At 34.9% G+C, this 15,524-nt stretch overlaps 2 protein-coding genes across 2 annotated transcripts; one reads left to right on the forward strand and one right to left on the reverse strand.

The window, feature by feature from the left end:
* The first annotated feature begins 252 nt into the window (after positions 1-252).
* Positions 253-1,676, forward strand: LOC145604156 (uncharacterized). Its single transcript, XM_081660105.1, has one exon. The coding sequence runs from the start codon at positions 253-255 to the stop codon at positions 1,459-1,461; it is 1,209 nt and encodes a 402-aa protein (XP_081516231.1). The 3' UTR covers positions 1,462-1,676.
* Positions 1,677-1,938: 262 nt separating this feature from the next.
* LOC145604771 (C2 domain-containing protein At1g53590-like) lies at positions 1,939-13,201 on the reverse strand. The gene is made up of 12 exons (XM_081660722.1): positions 12,751-13,201; positions 12,200-12,274; positions 11,849-11,992; positions 11,016-11,111; positions 10,748-10,879; positions 6,391-6,543; positions 6,250-6,291; positions 5,883-5,931; positions 4,783-4,875; positions 4,519-4,705; positions 3,138-3,261; positions 1,939-3,021 (listed from the first exon to the last, which is right to left on the reverse strand). The coding sequence occupies exons 1-12, from the start codon at positions 12,874-12,876 to the stop codon at positions 1,990-1,992; spliced, it is 2,253 nt and encodes a 750-aa protein (XP_081516848.1). The 5' UTR covers positions 12,877-13,201; the 3' UTR covers positions 1,939-1,989.
* Between the last annotated feature and the right edge of the window lie 2,323 nt (positions 13,202-15,524).

The raw sequence follows: 15,524 nt of genomic DNA on the forward strand, positions 1-15,524 counted from the left end.
ATGTAAATTTTGTTTTCCCATGTACTTTTATTACTTTCTCTCTCTACTTTTTTGCATACCCAATATCAAATTACTTTTTCAATGTACTTTAATTATTCTTATTTGTGTTTATTAATTCCCGTGAAAAAATGCCCATAAAGGACTATCACAAGGGGACGGAGAGAGTAATTACTTAGTGGCATTTAGTGAATTCGCCAAAAATAAATTGTTTATTAAAGTATTTGGTCATTTTCGAGTTCCCAACAAGTAGAAATGATAGTCTTTCGCAGAATCAGAACGTCCCAAAATCTAATTCCATTAACAATTTTTAGCTCACTATTCAACCAAAGATTAATCAGTAAAGATGCTTCATCAACCCCATTATCATCTTTGTGTTCATCTAATCAATCTTCCAGCATACAAAAACTGTTTCACAAAGATTGGTTATCTCCAAATGAAGTTGTTAAAATCTTCACTTCATTAGAACCCAATTCAGTTCTTCCTATGTTAGATCACATTTCAAAGCGCAAAGATTACAAACCTAATGAATCCTTTTTCAATGTGATCATCAACAAGCTTGGTGAAGCAAAAAATTTTGATGCAATTGATGATATTTTGAAGAAGATTAAAACCCAGAAAAATTTCCGCATTTCTGATGAGTTTTTCTACAATGTGATGAAGATTTATGGTGATTTGGGTGGTTTAGATAAAAGGGTAATCGAAGTTCTTTTTGATATGCCTGAGTATAATTGTTGGCCTTCGACGAAAACCTTCAATTTTGTGCTGAATTTTTTGGTGTCGTCGAAGAAATTTGATGTGATTTATAAGGTATTTCTGGGTGCTACTAAGCTTGGGGTTGAGATTGATGCTTGTACTCTTAACATTTTGATTAAGGGGTTGTGTAAATGTGGGAAGTTAGAGGATGCCTACCAAGTGCTCGACGAATTTCCCAAACAAGGGTGTAAACCAAATAAGATGACTTATTCTACTATAATGCATTGTATGTGTGAAAAGGGTATGGTGGATGAGGCATTTGGGTTGATTAATAGGATGAAGAAAGAAGGGGTTTCGCCGGATGCTGTAACGTTTAACGTAATGGTTTCGGGTTTGCAGAAACAAGGGAGGATTGAGGAAGCAATGGAGCTGTTAGATAGAATGAGGCTCATGGGTTGTGATCCTAATAAAGGGACTTATCAGGAGGTATTGTATGGACTGCTCAAATCTAAGAAATTTGTTGATGCTAAAACCTTTGTGTATAAGATGAGGTCTAAGAGCTTGATTCCTAGCTTTTTGTCTTACAAGTTGTTGGTGTTGGGACTTTGTGAAGAGAATTTGCTTGGAGATGTGGAAAGTGTGTTGAAGAGTATGGTTTCGGTCGGATTCGTGCCCAGGATGGGAATGTGGAGAACTGTTCTTGGAAAGATTTTCCCTAGGCATGATGCTCCTGTGGCTGTATCCTTCAGTGAAATTGTAAAGGATTAGCAATTTGAATTCGAAATTTGGAAACCGTATTTTTAAACTGTTTTCGCAGAGCCATAGAACTAGCCAGGCATAAGTGACAGTTTGAACCACTATCAGTTGTGAGAATTAGGAATGTAATAGTCTGGTTAATGATCAAGAATTAATGGTTATCAACCATATTGTGAATGTTGGAAATCTTGGACTTCTTTTTGTTATGCCATCATGCATTAGATCGTTATAAATTGTAACATATGCTAACATAAATTTATTTCTATCATGAACCTGAAGATTGTTTAACACAACAAATTACATTACTTAAAGATTAACATTCTCATTTGCTAAACAGTCCAAGATTAAAAAGCACAAAGTAGTACAAATGTACATGGTTTGTAATGAACACTGATTCTATAATTTTTTTACAACCTGTATCGGGGTATACATTGCCCCCCCCCCCCCCCCCCCCCCCCAAAAAAAAAAAAAAAAAAAAAAAAAACCTTTGATATTTTTTCATTCTCTGATGCTTAAATGAAATGCAACAGAGATTAATAATCAAGGTGCCAATGAAAGGTCTGGTTTGGTTTCAAGTGCTGGTATAACGTTATCTCCTTCAGAACCACTGATATTACTGTCAGTACTTTTCCGAACAGGCTCATCAAGGATAGGCTTAATTATAACATTTTTCTGAACATGCTCCAAATGATCAACATGTTCCAAATGATCTGCATCGTCAATACCACTTCTTGTAATAATGTTTGAAGTAATAGGAATTCCTTTGAGCGATTGATCGTAAATAGAGGACGATATTGAGTCTTCATCAGACGAATCAGAATCAAAAGGAATCTCCTGTTTTGAAATATCTTCCATTTTCTTGGAATCAGAGTCCAAAGGAGACTCCTGTTCTGAAGCATGTTCCTTTTTCTTGGAACCTTTCCTTGAAAAAGACTGCTTCAAATGGCGTGCTGAATTTTTTGCGCTATTTAAAATTTTCTTCGCCCTGTCTTTCACATCATGCTTGCCTGAATTCTCAGCTCCACTTCCCTCATTACTTGACCCTCCAAGTTTTCCGTCAGCAGAAAGAGGTCCAGAATGGTCTTTATCCACTACAAGATTGACCCCGACCTTTTTAAGGTGAGCAGCTTTAACATTAGAATGCAACGATGGATCAGCAACCTCAGAGCTCTTCATTTGATCATCTTCACTCTCATGATGCCTGTTGAATACCTTGTCAAAACCCCTTTGAATTATGTTACCTCGCTTGGTTTTGTGGTCTTCCTTACTTTCATCACCACTACTACTACTGTCAACTAGCAGAGATGATTTTGGTGAGTCTACTGAGTGGATCTCAGTATCACCCTGTCTGCTCTTTCCTTTCCTTGGTTCCCATGTCTGAGAAACTTCGCCTCCAGGATGATGGACCCACATTCCAGTTTCCTTCTGGCCTTCAATATCAATTGGTTCAAATGTATCAGCAAATGGTTGTGGGTTAGCAGTTGAGATAGGTCCTTGCTCAGCCTTTTCACTTTGAACTGATTCTGATTTCTCCGACACTGACCTCAATTCTCCAGATGTCTGCTCCTTGCCCTGTTAGCATTCTTAATAGGTGTGAACACTAAATAATTCCAGCACTTTCTATACATGCAAAATATGACTTCATACACTAAAAACCAATAAACCCAATAAACGCATTTTAAAATAACCTTTCCAATTGCCTCAACAACAGTAATAGCCAGATGCAATCTTCCAATTTTGACATTTTGAAGAGGCAGCCACATGTCATGCCTATGTCCATCTCTAAGCTCATTGATGTTTACTGAACAATTCCTGTTACAATAGAAGGTTCAATTAGCACACTCAAGACAAAGTCATACTGATTTTGGAATTATAACTCAAATGCATGGGCATATTCAAAACCTTGTTTCATAGGCATACATTACTTGATTACCAATGCTTTTAAAGGCATGAAATTGGGTCAAGAGAGAGTGGAGAGGGGTTGGATTTGAGAAAACTTGCCCCAGAATGTTAAGGTATAAATGTATAATTCACCCTTAATCCTATGTGTGAATGTGGTAACTCGATCTGTGCCATAATACAATTGACAAGAAGAAGCACACACTTATGTGAGCACTTTCACTTAGTCAATCATCATCAGAAAGCCAAAAGAATAATATGTCCCCTTTGGAAAAGCACAGAAGTAGCCGATTCATGCATGAGAAGAAAATGCAATTGCTTTTTCTTTGTTCACATCTTCAGTTCACCAACAGTACACAAGGAATCATTGCTAACCTGGGTGACTGGGTGTACAAAGAGTGAAGGCTTAAAAAGAAGAAATCACAAACTACAAATCTAGAACTGCTCCTCTAGCCATTAATGAAAACAATAAAATAAAAAACTATACTCAAAAGCCATAACCCACTAATTTCTACCTTGTACTTTCTAATCCACCACTTAACCATTGTCACACTAATTTCTGACCAATCCTCTTAAACTTTATGTTACCCTTAATCAGTGGGGCAGACAAAATAAATTAAGCAATAAAACATGAGACAGCAGAGATAATAGTGATATTCAAATCTGGCAGACCATAATATGAGCCAAAATGTCAAATAAGCATTTTAGCTCTCATATCTTTTATTTATTTTTAAATCTCATATTTTCTCAAGTAAATAATAGTAATAAACTGGATAAATGACATGACAAGGCTAGTCAAACTGGGTATACTGCAACGATACACATGGAATACCAACCAATATACATCTTTTTTTATTTTTTTTTCTAATTGCAATGCTGGGGGTTTTACGCTTGCCCATGCACATTTTATACCATCGATATCTTTAATTACACTTTAGCAGTTCCCACATGATCTGAAAGTACATATAACGACAAATCTAACAAGACCCCACATAACTATGTTTTTCCTAATGCATAAATCACAAAAGACGGTCAAAGGAGTTTGTCAAAATAGTGTGAATATTCTAATGTTGCGATTAAATTAGAATGGAGTAAGTATGAATCAATTATTATATTAGTTGGATCATCAATATAACCATAAAGTGAGAGCATAAGAGATTGAGGACCAACCCAAGAACATCATCCACAGAAAATCGGTCCTTGTCAAGAACTTCTATTGCTAGAACATTTTGTCCTTCCCATGAACAAATAGGGACCTTAAATTCCTCTTGCCATTTAGGAGTCAATGTCTTCTTCTGTACTTGAGTCCTAAATCTGTACTGACCAAGTTGCCCTTTCACATAAGGATCAGAAAAACCTGAAGAGTAACCAGCAATTACAAGTTATAACCAATTAACAAAAACTATGAGCAAGAAAGAAAAAATGGGCACTGACCATTGAGGTCTGAAGCCTTCAGCTCCACTGCTTCAACAACTTCCACGTTTGCATAAGCAAGAGGTTCCTTCACATCCACAGAGAACCATTCTTCTGTTCCATCATAGCCAATAAACTTCATAAGTATATAAAGATTACGCACCAGCACATATATAGTGTCTTACTTTAATCAACATAGCTTCAAAGTCAACAACCAACAATGACTACACTTTTTTTTTTTTTTTTTTTTTTTATCAAGTCTTTTCTCTTTTCCTGCACTGTTTAGCCACACCCCTTAATTCTTGATTAGTAACTCAGTAATCAACTACTCATGTGATCTTTCTATGTTATCCCCACACCCAAAAAAAAATAAATAAATAAATAAATTCATCAGCAAATTTATTTGAGTAGAAGGGCGATTATCCCCATATTGCTTACTTCATATTCCTCTTGCTTATGTCCTATGCCATTTCCAAATCCTTACCAACCCAAATGGTAAAATTGAAAAGCTCACAAAATTCAAGCAATGGATTTATTACAGTCAAACTTTAAGTTGTTAAATTTATACAATAATTTTGAAGTCCAAACAAAAATAAATAAATAAATAAAAAAAAATCAGCTTCTAAACACAAATCACTAAAATCACACCATCCTTCTTGTCAAGGTAAGACTTGGGACCCAGCAAAGTAAACAGGCCCAACAGTAAATATCCCGCACCACCCCAACCCCCCCCCCCCCCCCAAAAAAAAAAAAAAAAAAAAAAAAAAAAAAAAAAAAAAGAAGAAGAAGAAAAGAAAAAACGTATCCTCACCCAGCTACCCCTATCAAGTCTTGAAGCTTGAATTAAACCAATAACCTTGAAATTCGAAAAGGTGCTAGTCTAAGCATCAACAGGAACTTCTTTATGACCTTAGGTCTATATCCTTATGGCCTAGGTCTCCACATATATATCAACTGATCACACAATCCTTTTCTCCATGCCTGGTCCATATTCGCAGTAAATTTCTAACAAACTCACTGATTTGTACAGATGTACACTATTGCATTACCTCATTAGCCTGGTGAGTATATACACGCTAGGCTAATGAGGTACTGCACAGACAGTATGCTGAATAACTTACCAGGTTCAGGTGATACAAATTTCTCCATGTCAACAACTAGCATATTGGGCTGCCAAATTGTACACATCGATTTTAGAACAAATACATAATATATATACATACATATATATATATATACATACATATATATATATTTATACATACATATATATATACATACATACATACATATATATATATATATATATATATATATATATATATATATATATAAATATATATATATATATTTATATACATACATATATATATATATATATATATATTAACACATATTTATATACATACATATATATATATATATATTAACACAAATTTATAGCCAATATAAGCGCTGGCAAAGAAGAGCAGAAATTAACAAAATTACCTCAACAAGCGTCTCCTCAAAAGCAACAGCCAACAGATTATCCTAAGACACAATCATTAATTATAACAAAGAGTTAATATGAGACAGTGATGATAATAGAAAAAATAAAACTGATTGGAACATGACATTGAAATATTTTACCAGCCACCCAGCGATTCCAGGTAATTCTGTTACATCAAGACCATGGTTAAAGAGTGGTTTGACAGTCATCTGAAAGTATGGAGGTTCAGCAAAACACACACGCAATCGTCCTATGAATGGCCAAGAGCGTAGAAATTTCACGCCTATAAGCACCTAAAACAATCAACAGTGCACAAGGACATTTGTAACTGTCAACTGTGGATTCAAATTCCAAAATCCTCATGTTAGATTATCCAACAAAAGTCAAAATTAAATTTCATCCATGACAAACATGAACTAAGTTCAAGCCTAGAGGCCCTAGACACAGATTTACAAATTCAAAAGACCCTGAAAAATCCCTTAAAGTCCCAGACCCTGTTCAGAATCAAGTTTTTTATTGGATAAAAAATTTTAACCAGATCAAAATGTGGCAATTATAAAAGAATGGAAGAAAAAATGCTTATTCCATTGCTAGAAGTCATTCAAAGGAAATAATTTAGGCACCCTAATAACTTAAAACCACTAATGTTCTTAACTTGCAATCAATAGCCAAAATAAAATTACTTGTTAAGCTACCTACACTTCTAAGGAAAAAACATACTTCAATTTTGGTTCAAATCATGGTTCCAAGGGAAACACCTAGTCGCCTACCCTTAATTATTGTAGGGGTAAACCTACTTACATCTAAATTTGACATTAACCTCTGGTCAATCAAAGATGGCACTGCCAATTAACCAATGGTATTGGTATGATACGACAAGACGTATTACTGAGATGTGTGACAATGCATACTAAAATAAGTGAAATTCGGCATAAACACACAAGCACAACATAGTGGCACGTGGACTTGAATTGTGCCTGGGTCTCCCTAATGAAAATTTTTAGCACCATACGGCATGACACATAAATAGCATGACTAGTGGGCTTGCCCATGGACTTGACTAGGCATGACATGGCACATAACCTAGATTGTTTATACAACGTAAGTTTGCTTACCGTAGATCCCTTATTACATCTTAGATCAAAGAACTTGATCTAACTCCGATGACTCCAATGACACGTTGACCACCTTTTAAAAATCTGAAATTACCCGACCCACCAGGTAAAAAGGTCAAAGGGTCACAAGCTAGAAATTTTAGTTGATGTGGCCATGTGGGTAATTGAAAACCATTTACACTTTTTCATTATTTTACTTTGGGCAATTTTGTTATTTTAACTATGTTTGGCACATACAAGATAGATTGATTGTTCCCAATTTTGCACTTTCCTCTTTTAAAGCCCTTCGTCATAGAAAACAAGCACTCTCTTTCTCTCTCACTAATTAAACTCACACTCCACCCAGTGGCAGATCTAAGGGGGCCTACTAGTAGAATAGCCACCCCTTAATAATCCTTTAAATTTTAAGATTCTAAAATATTTTAACTAGCAAAGTTGGTTTTGCTCAATCATTCCTAACTTTATATACCCACGTCTTGGACTCTAGTCATTAATAATTTCTGCCTATTTGCGCTTTGGCCTTGGCTTGCTTTTATGTCTCCAACTTATTTTCCCTACTTCTCATCTTATACTTTTGCTTCAAAAATAATGCTGAAGTACAAAAATTACATAACCTAAAAGTACGTATAATTACAGCCTATTTCTATATCTTATATACTAAACACTTTATCACATAAGACTGGTGTATGCTATTGTATCTCTTAAAATGTACAAGTACAAATTAATAAAAAGCTAGTTGTGACCCACCAAATCGCAAATCCTAGATTAGTGTATAAAAATCACAAGGTTCACTAAAACTATGGGTCCCAATTGCACCAAGGGTGCGTGAGCGGCATTATACAAAAATATAAAAAAGAAAAAGACCACTTTACCAGTCTAACCCATTCGCATAGAGCTGCAGTTTTTCACACACAAATCCAGTCCTCCAATAAGCCACTAAGTGCACCATCTAAGTGTCAATCCCTTCGAATTCTTTTGCTAATGATGTATTTCAGACTTACATTAGCACTAACTCATCAAACAAATGAACAAGATCCTCCTTAGCCTGACACAACTGGCCAGGTGGCCACCAAGTTTCTTGGGTGTTAGTTTCTCGATTCTTGATCTATGTTTGATGCAATGTTTTTATAGTAATGGTTAGATGATTTTTAAATTTTAGTTGGTTGTGGTCAGTTAAAATCGGGCATATACAGAATAAGAAGACATTGAGATGAAAAATTGCCTTAATTATCATTGTAAATTTACTGAAATTTTGGCAAAAGGTTTTATTATAATATACACAAACTTGTTTTTAAAAGTTCTTGGCATAGAGCTCAGGAAAATCAATATTAAATTCAAAAATCCGTGACCCTGAAAACTTGGGTACCCGAATGGCCAATAACTCATGGACCAATATCGTACAATGTACATAATATGTACATTATTCAATAATGAGAACTTTTAGGACAAGTACTAAGGGGAAAACGTAGGTGAGCTCTAACAGAAGCCTAGCTTTGATGAACTATAAATATTGCCAATATATTAACATAACTATGCACAAGAATGTGAGAGCAAGTATAATATAGGCAGGAATATTTGAGAAGATTTCCCCATTACAATTGGGCAACATCGAAGGATCTCTATAAATTCCTTTTCCTATTGCATAAGCTATCAGCTACTTTGTAGTTGACAATGTCAACATAAGAAGATATAATAGGGTGTATGTTGATATGATACCTTGAAATATTGGTCCAAACCATGTGGATGATAAACAAGAAGCATAAGAGGATCTCAATAAGAGATCATGAAACTAGATGGGAGAAAAGTACCTAAGAGTGAATGCTTTATGTATTTTAGGTCTATCTTTCATTAGAAAAAACAAAATGGAAATGCTGTGCACAGGTTTTAGCCTCCATGCCCAAACGAAAGAATTATTTAAACAATGTTTGACAGCAGTGATCCAGGCAATTAATTGGGACCATCGTTCACACAACATTTTATACAGAAGAAAGACATACCAGCTGGAATGTCAGGCACTCAGGCTTACAACAAAATCATGTTCAAAAGATGAATATGGTAGGTATGTGTATTTTGAGGTACATAGTTCACATTTGCTGATGTGAAATCCTCAACAAAATAAATAAATAAATTCATTAAAAAAAAAAAAACTTTATATAATGTTGCCACCTTTCAAGATACGCTACTTTTTCATGGGATTTTGTGTTATAGGAATCATCAGAAACAAAAAATATAAGCAAAAAGTTAAAAGACTTTATTTAATATCACAGAGTTTATTGAAACAAGTTTCTGAGTCTAAATCTTACACAAATTTAGTTCAAGGTTATATAATTACAAAAATAAAAATAATCACAAAGATGCTAGTTTGAGAAAAAAAATCTCATAAATGAAATGATAGGCAAACAGTTCCTCTTAAAGTCTTAAAAGTGTTTTTCTCCCCCTTTTTATACTTTGCTACTACTCTATTTGACTTCTACAAATAGCCCTTGGATTACAATTGAACGGTTAAGATCAAATTCATTACGTAGATGAAAAGGTTGATATATTCGTAATCAGGCTGCCGACCAACCCCATCGAGTGAATTCATCCGACCAGGCGCGCCAAAGTTCCAAAATCTTCGAGGAAAACACGCCAAGAAAATAGCTTCGCCCCATCCCCCAAAGGCAATCACTTCCAATCAGGCAGATAAGGTAATAAATGCTCCTTCATATACTACTATGCGGATCAGGTTGGACAGGGTGGGAAATTCTCCTTTACAACTATTCTTTAGGCCTAAATAAAATTATTCCTTATGCTTCAACCACTTTTTATTAACCTTCCAAAGAACCCTCGGTTATTGTATGAAATCATAAGACCACTCCCTCCCTCATCATTACACCATTAGTATCTCATTTTGAGAGATGTGTCACAATTCGCGATCAAAGAACCCACCACACTAGAATAATTACCCCAAAATGAGGGTAATAGTTTCCCCTCTCCCTTATCATTACACTATCAGTATCTCTTTTTCCATGCAATCGCACCATCACTACCTCTTTTTTCCTCACAACTACCTAAATCCATATTCATTTTCCTTGGGTCGACGTTTTTACCCCATTAATATACTACCCTCAATCCAAGCATGCCCTAAATAAATCACCAAAAATTGAAAATGCAAAGTATCTAAATAAAAACTCAAATTGTAATATATTTGTATACGACTAGACAGAGGCCCTAAAATATACCAAGCATGTCTAAGTTATGTTAGACAGATCTCACAAAGGGCTGTCACGTAACGACAATTCTTTTTACAAAGGCAGGATACTTTTTGGGAGGGGAGAGTGATGTATATGAATGGCTCATTAAAGATAGAAGGTCACTAAATAAAAAGCTATCCGATGCATACCTTCCCTTCAACATGCAAGCCAGTCAAGTGCATCTTTGCCACAATTCCAAATCCAAGTCTCTTCCTCAGTTTTGCAGCAAGTATTGCACTCATATCATCACCTGTCAAAAAATTCAGGCCGAGCTCCAAAACCTAAATACACAGAACAGTCAAGTCTTCTTGGTACCAAAAAACAATGATACAAGTCTTCTCGCCGGTAAAAAAATGATAACCACAGATTTTCCATTGAAAAATTACTCTAATTCATAGGCAAGGCTAATAAAATTACCAAATGGTCATCCTCAGTAGAATCGCGAAGTACTCGAATGTCAGTGAACAAAGGTGGGGTCCTTCCCAAGTAAAGATGTTGAACGGCTGCTCGTTTCTAATATCAATAATATAAAAACTTCAGTATATTGAAAACTAGCTATAAACATTTAACCTTTACATTAGCAGAAACAATTTGATGTACTAGCATATGTTTACCAGACTTACTAAACCTCATTACAATGATTACATTCCCATCAAGACAAGAACAAAGAGATATTCCACCCTCTCCCATTTCTCTTATGCTGAAAAAAAAAATCAATAACACTAATTTTGTACTTTATATAATTTCTACATAAACAAACCAAGCATATTAAGAGATCCAAGATGCTCGGAAGTGACCTAAATTTAAATTATGCATACAAGCCATATCAAAAAATGAGAATTGATTTAACTAACTTATCAGAGCATAAGTGAAGCTTCAGTGCAAAATCACTACAGTAGTGCGTAAAAACAATTAATATGCAATCAAAGATCAAGCCTAATCCTAGAATTTACCACAGTAAGATCCTAGTCTCAAGATAATTACTACACATTGCACAAATATTTTCCTAAATACCCATCAAAAAAGGCCACAATTTATTAATGTGATTCTGTCTCCTAAATAAACCCCGAAAATCAGATTCCTCCTGTATCCAGAATGAATCAATAGTGATCCATGGCCCTGATCCCACCATTGGGCAGGATAATCAGGGTTAATATGTATGCAACATAACTATGAACAAGTCAAATATCATAAATTGGCGCTTGTACAGAATATTGTCAATAAGATTCAAACAAAAAATGGAATCATACTACAGTCCATGGTTTGTACTTCTGTAGGAACCAAGGTATAATGGGAAGGAAAATCCTCTGCGAAATAATTGGCTCCAGACATATCGGCCACATTTTTTCAACGGCATGATTCAACCACCTTACTGTCTCAGAATCTGTTAGTATCTGCAGGAAGAAAAAAAAAACAGATTCCCAATTAGAATCTGTTAGTATTCACATTTTTTCATCAAAAGCATGATTCTAAACAACTACAAATGACAGCCAAATTCAAAAAGTAACACCAAAGATGCTTTAATATAAATCAAAAATCTATCAAATATAACCTTAATAAACAAAAAATAAAGTAAACATTCACAGAAAACAAATTCATACCCTTCTTTGATTGGCTGCTTTTCTTTCATCAAATTGCAACTTTCTCCTTAATCTCATAGCATACCTTTCATGAATCTAATCCCACAACAAAAAGGCAATAATCAATAAAATTCCATCCATCATCTTCTTTACTTAAAAGCAAAAGTATATTCTCAACATGTAAAGAATTGTGAAATACATGATCATAGAAAAATCTAAATATAATAAAACAGAACCTCAATTAGAAAAATGTAAAGAACATAATCCCAAAAAAATTATAAATAAATTAATAAATAAATTACAATAAAATCACATTCAAAAACTTCTAAAATAAAATTCCCTAAATAAGGTCCCAAATTCCCCAAAACAAAAACTACTTACAACACAATTAGAAAGAACACGATCCCCAAATCATAATCATAAACAATTAAACACCCAACAACTCCAACAAGTAAACAATTGGGAAGAAAATGATAGAAATTAAATTAAAATAAAGTATACCCAATTAAAAAAAATTAATCATAGATTTAATAAACAAAAAAAAATATCAAAAGGGAAGAAAGTATTCAAACCTGGTACAAATAAATTAAAGAGATGAGATAAACAACTGGGTGACAAAAATTGTAGGAATTAAGCAGCCAAAGCAAAACCAGCACAATGCAAACATGATGCATCATTGAAATCTCTGTTATCACCATTTTATTTTTATTTTTTTGGGCAATTTTTTTTAAAAAAATCTAGTAAAATTCACTAGTAACTAAAATCAAAGTGCAAAATCATTTAAATTGAAAAAACAAAATCCAAATTGATTTGAGTAAAGGAATGTTTCAAAGCTGAGTGTTGTTGGGATTATATTGGGGTGGAGAAATTCAACGAAATGGAAGATTAAATCGAGAAGAAAAGTGATTAATTAAGAAAGGAAAAAAATTATGGAAAATGATTTTCGAAACTTCGTATATTGTACAAATACTCTGTTCAATTTATCAGTGGCAGTTTTTAATTGAGGAGACTACTTTTGTGTAGGATAGAGTTAAATTCTTACAGGTAGGTTTGCTTGAATTCTGGGCTCTAGACACGTGATCAGGTGAGTGACTACGACGTGGTATTACACACATTTAAAACTTATCCTTTATTCAACAACGGCGGTCTTCAGTGTACATATCGTGTGGCCGTGTGTGATCGTATTTGGTCGATAATCATTGTGTCAAAAACTGATTCGACTCAATAATGCTGACTTAACTACCCAATAATAACCTTAATAATTATTGGATGTTAGACTTGAGACCCTTGTCTTGCTAGACCTATATATTGTATGTGCCTAAAGATCATGGATTGGAGCGACGGTTTGTCCTTCCATCTCCTCCAAGAGTGACCTGAGTTCGATCCTCACCCCTCATGTGATAGGAGGGGTACCCCCTAAATCTTACCATGTAAAAAGAAAAAATTTAAAAATAAAAATATTGTATGTGTCTAGTGTTTTGGGTGTTTTTGTCCCTCGGGAGAGTTACAACTCAAAAACTGGTCCGGTGTGGCCTGTACCTGCAAAATAAACGGAGACACCGGTTGGGTGGTGTTCCGCCTCCAACGATCAAGTTAGTAACTTGAAGGGAGAGAAAAAGGTGCGGAAATTTAGGTGGGTATCTGCTCGGATTCCAAGCTCAGATGTCTCTATCAAAGGGATAGTGTGTAATAAAATGGTAAAACGTGCCTCCAAAAGAGGGGAATCTCCCTATTTATAGGGTTCTTGGGATTTGTACCCCTGATTAGGTCAGTGAACCCTAATCATTGGTGGGCTGCGCCGCATTACGGCTTTCTCGGGATTTGGGCCTGAAGGCCGCCTTTTCCCCCATGTTTCTGGAGTGCCACGTGTCAAGCAGGGATAGGTCCACTTCGGGCCATCCTGCTTAACACGTGTCATTCTCTGGTTGGACCACGTTGCGGGATAAAATTACCCTAAACACCTAGTATAAAGCCAATGTCTGAATTTGTCTCCCATTGATCCGATTTTGTAGGAACTAAACTTTTTAGGGTTTCACTTTTTGGAAACGAAAACCAACCAAATTTGATATTAATCAACTTTGAAATTGAACCGAATTGAAAAATATTGACTCGTATAATGATATAAAACCCCTGCTCGATATCAAACAGACTACTGATGATGCAACCCGAATTGTACTGGGTATCATTAAGCTAGTTAGTGTCTCGACCCATTTCAAACCAAAACTATTTTAATTCAAACAATAAATAACTTTTTGAAATTGATTGGTTTCAACTTGTTACCCATTTAACCTGAATCATTTACGACCCATATTGTAACACCCCAATAATTCTCCCTTTTTCAAACCACTTACTTTAAACAAAATAGTAGAGAACCATTGACGTGTTACCGCCACGTTTTTAAACGTTAAGGCTTTATTAAAGTATCGCAGCGGAAAAACAAACTTAAGTATTTAAAATAACATAGTTTAGAAAATCAATAAGTCAAAGCTTACAAATTGGAACCTTAAAGGCCCTTGTTTAAAACCAAACCAATATTCAAAATCCCAAAACATAAATTAATAGCAAGGCATAGATAAGTTCGACACAAAGAACGAATACTCTCAATCACACCAATCCCTTGACAATGCGTTTGTCAAATCCCCGAACTTCACATCATCAAGCTAACCTGTGCAATACTGCTCCCCAATAATACAAGTGTAATAATTGGATCATCACAGGGTCATTGAAAGGCGAAGGCCATGACCAAAAGAAAACACACGCACGCAATCAGCAAAGCTGAGTACATACAAGCTTCAACGCACAAAACTTAGCATGCTCAACTAACTAAAGTAAATAAACATACAACTCGAATTCATTAATCAAGACTCCACACTTAAACAATTTAACTGACTCAACATAATTTCTGACCAATTCTAAACACTTGACTCTTTATATTTAATTCATTAATTTAATTTGGAGTAAGCAATAGACGAGGTTGTCCAATCCACCAAATGATTTTGGTCCCAAATGACCATTTGAAATAAAAGTTTAGCGCGATGCAAGAATGGGCGCGACTCCATTCTCACAAAGTTAGTCTAGGATCCCATCTAACTTTCATTATAAAATAAAATGTAAATACCAAAAGAGAAGAGGACATGTTGATCAAACAAGCCTCGAAAAGCCACGGGCTACCACCGTGTACCCCAACCCATAATTGTCAATACTCTAGAAGTGCACGCTTTCCAGAGTTTTATTGCTCATCCATGTTTCACTTTACGTGATTACAATTTTAATTAATAGCCGACTCAATCAAGAAGACCATACATAACAATCATACATCAATTCATTTTTAATCTTATTTAGGACA

This window comes from Chenopodium album, chromosome 22 (genome assembly GCF_948465745.1).
Source record: "Chenopodium album chromosome 22, dcCheAlbu1.1, whole genome shotgun sequence".
Classification (NCBI taxonomy): domain Eukaryota; kingdom Viridiplantae; phylum Streptophyta; class Magnoliopsida; order Caryophyllales; family Amaranthaceae; genus Chenopodium; species Chenopodium album.

Coding starts and splice junctions, on each gene's coding strand:
- LOC145604156 (XM_081660105.1), top strand. CDS start 253: ATGATAGTCTTTCGCAGAATCAGAACGTCCCAAAATCTAATTCCATTA.
- LOC145604771 (XM_081660722.1), bottom strand. CDS start 12,876: ATGGTGATAACAGAGATTTCAATGATGCATCATGTTTGCATTGTGCTG. Junction 10,880..11,015: donor CTACTGAGGATGACCATTTG/GTAATTTTATTA, acceptor CTGTGTATTTAG/GTTTTGGAGCTCGGCCTGAA. Junction 4,706..4,782: donor GAAGGCTTCAGACCTCAATG/GTCAGTGCCCAT, acceptor GTTACTCTTCAG/GTTTTTCTGATCCTTATGTG.